The sequence below is a fragment of the Mixophyes fleayi genome, chromosome 1 (assembly GCF_038048845.1).
Source record: "Mixophyes fleayi isolate aMixFle1 chromosome 1, aMixFle1.hap1, whole genome shotgun sequence".
Lineage (NCBI taxonomy): Eukaryota > Metazoa > Chordata > Amphibia > Anura > Limnodynastidae > Mixophyes > Mixophyes fleayi.
In genome coordinates, this window is record NC_134402.1 from 173,757,919 (window position 1) to 173,769,754 (window position 11,836).

Genomic DNA, 11,836 nt, shown 5'->3' on the forward strand with positions numbered 1-11,836 from the left:
ATATGTACAGTTTTTGATATATACGTATTTCTTTTTTGTGACCAATGTTCGATATAACCTGAAAATTAATAATTTCATGATTTTATTCTTTATTATTTTTATTTATTTTCATTATAATAATAACATTTTCCTATTTGAAACGCTTTAAAATCAGATTTGTGCCTCATGGATTTATTTAATCACTTCAAATAGCAACCGATTATCCATTCACCTTGTTAAAAGGACACAATTGGATTCCAAGGTGAAGCATTTCAAGATTCCACTATTATGTATGCAAAACACCTAGACATGATGACCAATTCCGGATATGAGATTCATCCATTGCCGGTATTTAAGACACAGCCATTAAGCATTGACCAGATATCCCTTAAAAAAGTCACAGGAGTGACGAAACCAGTCGGGACACATTACAGCGCCAAACAGGAAGCAGGAAGTAGCGTACGTTCCATGGTGGAACGCACGCCATTATCTTATCACAAAGGACAGTTTTTTCCTTTAAGTGGCGAGACCAAGGCTCGGCTACCTCATCAGGATTTACACAAAGAGAACCCCAGCCCCTGCTTCAACTATACCGCAAGTACTGTGGGCGGAAATGCGCCCAAAATTCTCCCATATATATCGGAACTCTACTATTCAATTTTTGTGACATCAATTAACATGAGACTTTCCAGGGGGAGTTAGACACATTGTAAGGTCGGAAACTTTCATTTGAACTTTTGGAATAGACTTTTTTCAGGACTTCAAATTTAATTCAACATTTTGTCTGTTTTGGACTTGATTTTTGTTTGCATTTGTTTGGTTTTTGATCTCCTATACGATTTGTGATATTGTATGTGTTTTTTCATATCATTCTGTTTTTATTATGTTTTTCTGACAGCATTAGAATTAAAAATATTATTTAATTTAAGAATGCTATACTCCATGCGTACATATTGATCATCTCACATGTCTATTAGCGCTGGTTCTCTATTATTTCCAATCTTGTCCCGGTCGCTGAAAGAAGATACCAAGCAGCACATATAGGACCTGAGTCATTAAGGGACGTATGTCCATTTTCAGCGCGTACTGCACACAAAAGTGTTGTAAGCATGCTCAGCAGTAGAGCGAACACACATTTTCGAATGCGAAAGGTCTACGGCTGCAAACGCAATTTCCATTTGCGACGACCTACGACTTTTGGGCTAGAAACAGGGTGGTAACGGGGCGTAGTGCCGTAGTCAAATCCCAATGAGGGCGTTCCCGAGTACCGACGTCAAAGTCAGACTTGTGCGAACGCATGCAATCGCGTGCTTGGCGGTGTATTCTATGCACCTGCTCGGGGTCTAGTTTATCTATCATTGCTGAGCCACTAACACACACAAATTTTCCTCAGGATCGCCATGTGATCATGATGTATGCTGACTCTCACCTGCATACTCTGACAATTAAGCAGTGCTATAAAGCTCTGGGTACATCATGTGCCCTGTTCACTGCTGACTGATATACTGGTAAGTTTGCTTTATATATTATAAGGTATTACTAGGGTATCATTGCTTGATGATTTTTGAAAGTGTCTGTTTACTGCTAGCCTATTGTTTATCATTTTATTATTTATTTGGTTTATTTATTTTGTCCCTCTAAGACAGGGGTCGGGAACCAATGGCTCGCGAGCCAGGTGTGGCTCTTTTGATGATTGCATCTGGCTCGCAGATCGATTTTTCACTGCTCATGTCCTGTTCAGGGCTGCAGTTTGCTGTAGGAGCAATTTTCCATTATTTTAATTGGATGATACTGGCCTACGTTGGCCGTTGCTGGGTAAACAGGTAAACGCCCCCTTTTGAATCAGTCTGCTCGGTCATTAGCAGTGTTGCCAATTGTCGCGGCTTTTTTTTGTCTGCCGCGGGTCGCGGTTTTTTGGGCTTTTTTTTTTTCCTCATCTGCTGGACAGCCGGGGAGGAGTACTCTGCAGGGGAGAAGATCGAGTGTAGGTAAAGTATAAAAGGTGTGAACTAGAGTAGAGTATGAATGGGGGTGTGAATGAAGTATGAATGGAGTGTGAACGGGGGTGTGAAATAGAGCAGAGGGGATAATGGACACTAAGGAGGTGGGTCATTGTAAAGCATATTTAAAAAAAAATAATAATAATCAATAAATCCTAAGTATATATATATATATATATATATATATATATGTGTGTGTGTGTATATGTGTATATATATATATATATAATATATATTGGGCTTGTTTTTGGGCTTTTTAGGATTGTGTTTGGCTTGTTTTGGGCTTGTTTTTTACGAATTGGTTGCTTATTCTGTATTTTATAGTTGGCAACCCTGGTCATTAGCTCAAAGCTAACCCTTCGACAAAGAAGATGGCGAAAAGAAAAAAAGATGATGAGTATCGTATATTTCGGGACGAATGGACCGAAGAATTCGCCTTTGTGGAGAGAGCAGGTTCTGCGGTGTGTCTAATTCGCAATGACAAAATTGCATCGATGAAACGGTCGAATGTAAAGCGGCACTTCGACACGCGCCATGCTACCTTTGCATCAAAATACCCTGCGGGAGACAGCAGAAAGAAAGCGGCCCAAGAGCTACTGAGCAGGGTGCAAGCTAGCCAGCAGCAACTCCGCGTATGGACCCGGCAAGGTGACTATAATTCCGCTAGCTTTGCTGGATCTTTAGCAATAGTGAGGAACGGAAAACCATTCACAGATGGCGAGTATGCTAAAACGTTCATGCTGGATGTAGCCAATGAACTTTTTGATGATCTTCCGAACAAAGACAAGATAATCAAACGGATACAAGACATGCCTCTGTCGGCAAGAACTGTTCATGATCGTACCATCATGATGGCAAACAAAGTGGAGGAAACGCAAGTGAAGGACATAAATGCAGCGCCGTTCTTTTCCCTGGCTTTGGATGAGTCAACAGACGTGAGCCATTTGTCGCAGTTCAGCGTGATTGCAAGATATGCTGTTGATGACACACTGCGCGAAGAAAGTCTTGCTGTTCTGGCAATAAAAGGGTCCACAAGAGGTGAGGATTTATTCAAGTCTTTCATGGAGTTTGCTCAAGAAAAAAATCTACCTATGGATAAACTTCTCTCAGTGTGTACTGATGGTGCTCCGTGTATGGTGGGGAAAAACAAAGGATTTGTGGCGCTTCTTCGTGAACATGAAAATAGACCCATCCTAAGTTTCCATTGCATTCTACACCAGGAGGCACTTTGTGCTCAGATGTGTGACGGGCAGTTTGGCGAAGTGATGTCGCTGGTCATTCGTGTGATCAACTTTATTGCTGCCCGAGCCTTAAATGATCGCCAGTTTAAAACACTGCTGGATGAAGTTGGAAATAACTATCCTGGTCTGCTTTTGCACAGCAATGTGCGTTGGTTGTCAAGAGGGAAGGTGCTTAGCCGTTTTGCGGCTTGCCTGAATGAAATCCAGACTTTTCTTGAAATGAAAGGCATCGAGCATCCTGAGCTAGCCGAAACTGAGTGGCTCCTCAAGTTTTACTATCTTGTAGATATGACTGAACATCTGAACCAGCTCAACGTGAAAATGCAAGGCATTGGAAATACAGTGTTATCCCTTCAACAAGCTGTGTTTGCTTTTGAAAACAAGCTAGAGCTCTTCATTATGGATCTTGAAACAGGTCGTTTACTACATTTTGAAAAACTGAGCCAGTTTAAAGATGCATGCACAGCAAGTGAGCCCATTCAAAACTTTGATCTCCACCAGCTAGCTGGCTTCACATCCAGTCTCCTACAGTCCTTCAAAGCACGCTTTACAGAATTTCGTGAGCACGCTCGTCTTTTTAAGTTCATCACCCATCCAACCGAGTGTTCACTGAACACAGCCGACCTGAGTTACATTGCTGGTGTCTCCGTCAGAGATTTTGAAGCAGAAGTGGCTGACCTGAAGGCCTCAGACATGTGGGTGAATAAGTTCAAGTCACTGAATGAAGATTTGGAAAGAATCACACGACAGAAAGCGGAGTTGGCGAGCAAGCACATGTGGACAGAAATGAAAAAACTTCAACCCGAAGACCAGCTGATTCTCAAAACTTGGAACGCGCTTCCTGTCACATACCACACACTGCAGCGTGTGAGTATTGCTGTGTTGACCATGTTTGGATCTACGTATGCATGTGAGCAGTCATTCTCACATCTTAAAAACATCAAGTCCAATCTGCGATCACGTTTAACGAATGAAAGTCTCAACGCTTGCATGAAGCTTAACCTCACCAAGTACCAACCAGACTACAAAGACATCAGCAAATCCATGCAGCACCAGAAGTCGCATTAATGGTGAGTATTATAACAACATTATTTAAAAGAATAAATTCAGAGGCGTTTTATACTGACATTTAGTTGAATTCACTTTTAAAATATATTATATGGCTCTCACTGAAATAAATTTCCAAATATTTTGCTTTCATGGCTCTCTTAGTCAAAAAGGTTCCCGACCCCTGCTCTAAGATATGCATTTTTTTGGGTGTAATACTTTGCTTCATGTAATAGTTTCCTTGGTGGGGCTGTTTACTACTTTTTTCATTTTTCCTATCTTTACTTTAGTTTTCCATTGACATTTGTGTGTCACAGCACAGGATAACCCTCCCTACATTTTGAGGTAAGTAACATGGGTCTAAATCTGCAACCTGACATAGCATATAAGGAGAAGTAATAATTTCTTATTCCCCCCCCCTGAGACATATGTATGTGTTTTTTGTTTTTTTCAGCCCCATTATGAGTTTGCACAGGAAACATTTACAATATACTTACACCAACAAGTGGGTTGGCCAAACAGGAGTGACATTTCAAAAACGATGAGGCAATTTTTTTTTTTCAACATCCTTCTCTTTCAAATATACCGTTTCTTAGAAATGGCCGAGGCACATGTGGCAGCACAGGAGGGCAACCAGCATCGACGCCTCCAAAATCAGCAACTAGTCTATCGTCGCCGGCCCAAGGAGCGTGTCTTCAGGCCACGTGTCAGCCTCTTTGGGATGTTTGATGCTGAGGTGGTGCGTCGTTATCGTCTCCCGCCTTGTGTCATCCTGGACACCCTGCGCATTGTGCAGAGTGACCTGGAGCCAAAGCGCAACATCCCAACAGCAATACCGCCATTGACCAAACTGTTGGCGGTATTGCACTTTTGCGCCACAGGGTCTTTTCAGACCACTGTGGGAGTCGCTTCAGGGATGTCCCAGAAGTCCTGCAGTCGTGTGCTGAAGGTTGTTCTGGGGGCATTCCTGTCGCGGCTCAGGCAATTCATACATCTGCCACTCGATGAGGAGTCCATTGTGGAGATAAAACGGCAGTTTTCCAACATAGTCGGTTTCCCGCACGTCATAGGGGCAGTAGATGGGACTCATGTAGCCTTGGTCCCCTCCGGTGGGAATGCTGCAATTTGTTTGAATCGCAAGCATTTTCACTCAATAAATGTCCAAGCTATATGTGACACATCTCTCCAGATTTGTGACCTGGTAGCTATGTGGCCAGGGAGTACACATGACTGCTTTGCCTTCCGGCAATCAGGGATGCGGCAAATATTGCAACAGAGGCAAGGGGGTGCAAGGCCAAATGGTGACACGTGGCTATTAGGTACTGTTTTTTTCTTTTAAATACATGTCATGTATGTAGTACTTGAAAGTGGAAATATTAATCTCTTAACTTTGATAGCTAAGTAGACATATTACAAAGGCACATTGCAATATTATTCCCAGGTACATTCAATTGTGATGTTTACCTTAAAATCCTACCTGGAGAGCTCCCCATATGAAAAGCTTTTCAAAAGATTAAACCTTGGGTCCAAATACATTGAGTATGTTATGTAAGCTTCTCTGAAGTAATATCTGTGTCTAATTGCTTCATTTGTCCCTATTTGTCATCCAACATATTGCCTGTGTTGTTGATGAACCTACAATTATGTCACTCATATTTTTGCACTTTCTCCTTCTTGTCACCCCTTCTAGGAGATAATGCTCACCCTTTTCACCCTTGGCTCCTCACTCCTCTATTGAACCCATGTACGGAGCAGGAAATGGCATACAACTCCGCACATACAGCCAATAGATCGGTTGTGGAGCAGGCATTTGGTCTTTTAAAGGCCAAATTCCGTTGCCTAGATCGGTCTGGTGGTGCTCTAATGTATACTCCAACCACTGTCTGTGTTATCATTGCTCTGTGTGTGGTGTTCCTTGAGTGGAAGAGGCCGAGGTTGCTGGCCAGGAGGTGTTAGATGCTGACCCCAGCCCTCCAGAATCAGTTGATGCTGTGTCTTTTAAACAATATGTCCAGGACATCTCTTGTAAGTTTTTTTTTTACAAAAGAAAACATACATAACTAAGAAGTATGTAATTATAGATTTTATTTACACTAAGGAAAAAAACAAAAACAATTACTTGGATTTTCAGGGCCGACTATCGCATGCAGTGTAAGTTTTTATAGTTCTGCCGGTGCGTTCTCTTGCATAGGCGCTGGAGCGCTAGGCCCTCCCATTGGCTAAAAAGTAATTGACAGGTGAGTCAGCCATCTTAGTAATGGTTCCGCGCTGGACGTGCAGACGCACCGACGTGCTCTGAGAACCAGTAGGTAAGCAGGATATTAAATTGTCAATAGTGAGACAAAATGAGAGCGGCGACATTCTCACGTACCGAACTGCGAGTTCCTACAGTAACGCTGGACCGTTGTTTTGAACCAGCAGGGCGATATGTGAGCAATGAGGCAAAAATGAATGGGTATCGAGCCGTACGCAGGCGTCTGCGCTTGCAATTGGGAAGTCGTCGCTCCATCGTCCAATTGCAGCGCAGATGGAGCGATTTGTGGAGACGGCAGCCCGACCTCCTCGCAGAATTGAGGGCAGAAATAAATACTCGCAAGTCTGGCTAAAACACTATATAATATGCCAGTATAATATTTTCAGCACACAGAAAATATGGAGACATATTTGCCAAGGCCTATATTGTGTCCATTACCACAATAATGAATAATATCATTATTATTAAGATTATTATTTATCATTATTATATATAGTTTCTACTTCTTATTAATGTTATTTTGTTTCAAACGTTAACCATTTAATTTACTTGACATGACTGGCATTTACCATTGAAAGCTACCATTAGCTGCATGTTTGTGTATGTTGAAGAAAATAAAAAATGACAAGCAAGAAAACACATCATGCTCTCCAACAGGACGCCAACGCAGCTCCCGACACCAGCGCCGCAATCAAGAATTGGTGGTCCCACAGGAGGCGACAGGTGAAAGAGAGGAGCCACAGGAGGAGTCAGCAGTGGTGGAGGAGTTGGAGGTTGGTGATGACCTCACCACTGCTCTTCCAGAGCCAGTCTGAACCCCCCTCTCAGCAGCCAGAGGTGCTGGTGAAAGAAAGTAAGTACATGGTAATTTTCATATAGTTGAGTTTGGACTTTTTTTGGTGTTTTACGAGATAGACGTAGGACATGAGAAACAGTTTTCCGTGCCCATTCATAGTAGAGGCCATCCTAAGTTCCCCCAATTGGGAAACTGCCCTCCCCCCCCCCCCCAACTTCTTGTCTTGTGTGCAGCTGGCTCTTAAAAAATGCACCCTAGGGTGAGACTCTGCTTGGCAACATTTTCAAGGAAGAAAATGTATAAAATACAACACACAATTAGACTATATACTTTGTATTACTCCTACAAACAGCAGAATTAAAAAAAATGGGGCCAGTTTTTGGGTAACATCCCATTTCTGCACTATACCGAGCTTGCAAATTCATACACATGTGTACAGGAACCTAGACCTAGCATTTCACCACATCAATGTATTAAGAGTGCATTTACTAAATTGTTGTCTTTCGTTTTTTGCAGCAGATGAGGAGTTAATGGGTCCCACCAGAACACACAGCCAGAGGCTACTGATGGACCTCAAGAAAGAGTAGAAAAAATATAAAAAAATATAAAGAAAAAGCAGAAAGAAAAAAAAATGAAATATCTAAAAAAATCGTTATAGATTTTTTTTTTGATTTGTACAGTTACATGTTTTATTTTGATTTCATTTGTATATAAAAAATATTTAGTTAAAAGAAAAACTGGTTTGTGTGTGTGATTTGATCTACCAAGTTTTATTATTATCATTATAAATTTAAGTAATGCTGTTGGTTAAAAGGCAATGGAGAAGAGGCCAAGCACGGCACAATAGGGTCACACCTCATATCCGGTTTATAATGTAATAAGCCAAAAACACATATCAGTAATATAATTTTAACCAAACGTGCACCATTATAGGTTCTGTTTTTTAACCATGCCATCAGATGACTTCTGCAGTGTAGTGGTTGTGATATTCCCCCATAGCCTGAGCTACCTTAGAAGCAGGAGGTGTAGCTGGTACAGGGCCCACAGCTGGTGGGGGCTGCCTCCCCTGTATGCATGTGAATTTATCACCATTAGGGGATGCTGATCATGCCCCCTAAATGGTCCATCATGTATATTAATGCCAGGCTTAGTGGCAAAGATTGCCAATTGTAGAAATAACAACCAGGGCAATAGGCATGCTGACACTTTGGCATTCACAGAGAGCATTGGTGGTATAGGTAAACAAAGTAGCATTACAAGTGGAATAGATATTTTAATGTTAATTACAACCAGCACTATATAACAAACAAGGGCAGTTGTTAAACCATGAATCAACACTTGAGCGATACACCAATGATGTAACTATGGCACTAAAAAGCGTAGCGTTCACTTCTGCAAGTAATGCAGAACATACTACTATTTACCGGCGTGTACGGCCGTAAACAGGTACGATATGAACATTTGCACCACAAGTCATTAAGCTGCGTATGTGAGAATACGCGTCTTGATGACTTTGGCCATTCGCAGCCACAAGATATGTGCATTAGTGCGTTTTCTTTCAGGAGTGCAATCTGCACTTTGGAACATGGAAGACAAGAGCGGCGTACAGCGGCCTGTTTTAAGTTGTTGTTCATATATTTTCCCATTTTTTTTGTAGTTATTGTTGCTAGTAATGGTTTTAAATTACGTTAACATGGACCCAGCAGCTGGATAAAAATGACCTGGAGGAGTGAGCGAGTGTGGACCAGACAAGTTCAACAACACCTTCCTGGCCAGGTACGTTTCTGGTTTTGAAAGTGCTCTCTGTTCTGTGTACTGCTACTTTTTCCATGCATCCTTACTGACACTTTTCTTTTTCACATATGTTCATATATCTACTGTATATATACACCCCTGTCTACAGTGTATACACAACAGTATCTACAATATATACACACCCCTAACCTAGGTATATATACACCCTTGTGTACAATATATAAGTACAGCCATGTCTACAGTATATACACAACCACCTACCTCTATGTAAAGTATATACAACCCGTGTCTATATTATTCAATTTATAGACAAATAAATAGAATACAGACAGGGGGTATATCCTTTACATAGGGGTAGTTGGGTATACAGTATATGGTAGAAAGGGGTGGTTGTGAATGTGTGCATGTATAAAAGTTGTCACATATATTTATATGTACACACACACACACACACAATCACACATGTCTACAGTATATACACACAGCCTTTGTTATAATTGTAATACTGCAGACAGGGGGTGAGTAATCCTTATATTGGTGTGTGTGTGTGTGTGTGTGTGTGTGTGTGTGTGTGTGTGTGTGTGTGTGTGTGTGTGTGTGTGTGTGTGTGTGTATACACATTATAAGATGTTTGGCTGTGTACAAAGTTGTCATTTAACTTTATACAGGGATAATAAAATGCAAAATATATTAAAATAATGTACAGTAAAATATGCAAATATAATAAGCAGTGAAAATAGCGGAATAATCAGTGTAAATATAAATCCAAAAGGACAATCTGGAGGATTAATAATCACCAATAACCAGCGGGTCAAAGGGATCAGCCAACAGCATGAAATCTTAGCAAAACGGCAGTTTGCAAAGGGTGGATTAATCTTTTTATAGAAATTGGGATGCGGACAACCGTGATTCGCCTGAGTACTCTATTTTGCTATAAGGGGGCGGATTCTGTTTTGTAATTGAATACCTAATTTCCTTCTCAAACATCTTATAAAAGTGCAATAACGGAGGAAATCAGGATGTGAGGGAATATGTTTTCATGGCTCTGTATATATGTGTATATATATATGTATAAATGTGTATATATATATGTATAAATGTGTATGTATATGTATAAATGTGTATATATATGTCTAAATGTGTATGTATATGTTATATGTATAAATGTGTATGTATATATGTATATATATATATATATATATATATATATATATATATATATATAATGTTTTATTTTTGCACTATTATTGTCCACAGACGAGCCTGGATGCACTTTCTTCCCCCCTTTTTCCTCGTGCATACGCGTCTTTAAGGAGATTCAAGAGAAGTTTGGGAACCTTGAATTTTGCACAAAGATTCTACAGCTATTTCTAAGACAGATCCGATGAATGAGTTGTTAAAGGATACCAGGAATCAACTTCAGTCCCTATAAAAGGTATATCAATCATTTACCTGTGGAGGAGACTTCTATTGTGCCCTGAATAGAGCTAGAGCTCGATAAAAATTAATATTGTGTGATCCATTACTACCATATCTCAATTGCAAGTATTTTTCGGTAACTTGGCACTTACTACTGGATATTCCTTTGTGTATTATTAGAATGTTAGAAGTTGTATAGCTGACAATATCAGTGCCTTATATGTAAACTGGTGCTATCCAATGAGCTCGTAGAGCGTGAATACTGATTATATATTTTATATATTTTTAATAAATATGCTATTTTATAGATACACCAGCGCTTGTTTGTTTTTTATCCTTGTAATTGGATACCTCATTTCCTTCTCCAACAATTGCTGAAACTTGTGATTACGCAAAAAATTGAATATCCCCCTTAAAGTTCAAAAATCATCCTGAGTTATAAAACTGCAATAACGGAGGAAATCAGGACGTGGGGGAATTCATTTTCATGGCTCTGTGTATATATAGATACATATAGAGTATACAAAACATTTTATTTTTGCACTATTATGTCTGCATATACGTTAAATAAATATTCCTTTTATGCTAGAATTGGTTGATTGTCTCTAATATTCACCACCTACTCTCATGCATGATGACACTATGGTCTTAATTTTAGATCTCAGGGGCCCCCCTTCCATAAGTGCCTCGGGTCCCCCAAAGCCTTAACCCAGCTTTGTATGTAACGTGATTTACAATGTGGCAACTGACAAAGATTTGTGCAGGAGTGAGAATGGAACTGTATGTAGCTACTGTACTAGTGTTATTTGCAATTCAAGTATCATGCTGGAGTGCAGAATGCATTTAAATAAAGAGGCTATTTTTTAAGATATCTGATTGCACTGCACCCCTGAGTTACCACTCAAGTGTCCCCACACCTTTAAAGAGACTTTGCATTAAAAAACCTGCATTCAGTGAGAAAATACTTTTTTCTAAAACAAAAAAAAATAATATTTATAAAAAAAAGGAACATTTTTTTCAGGTTGGCAGGTACAGTGTGTGATGATAAACTATTTTACTATTCCCCCCAACAAATATCTATTTTTAATAACCAGAAAAGTAAAAAGAAAATAAAATAATACCACCCAAACTATATCCTTTCCCACCCCCTCCCCATGGTCATTCTAGTTTTCTCAATTATGAAAAAAATAACCTAATCTAAATCCTGATTAAGGTTTCAAGTTTTGATAGCAGCACATAATTATATGTTTCTAGCATCACATTTCAATGCCAGCACAGCTCCTAACAATCGGTAGCGGCTAAATCCCCTTCGGTCTAGGTACCCTGGCACGTCAATATGACGTCG

At 40.1% G+C, this 11,836-nt stretch overlaps 1 protein-coding gene across 1 annotated transcript; it reads left to right on the forward strand.

Moving 5' to 3' along the window:
* Window positions 1–2,350: 2,350 nt before the first annotated feature.
* Window positions 2,351–4,288, forward strand: LOC142141210 (protein FAM200C-like). Its single transcript, XM_075199479.1, has one exon. The coding sequence runs from the start codon at window positions 2,351–2,353 to the stop codon at window positions 4,286–4,288; it is 1,938 nt and encodes a 645-aa protein (XP_075055580.1).
* The last annotated feature ends 7,548 nt before the right edge of the window (window positions 4,289–11,836 follow it).

Bases quoted from the DNA above. Each gene is read 5' to 3' on its own strand.
- LOC142141210 (XM_075199479.1), top strand. From the start codon at position 2,351: ATGGCGAAAAGAAAAAAAGATGATGAGTATCGTATATTTCGGGACGAA.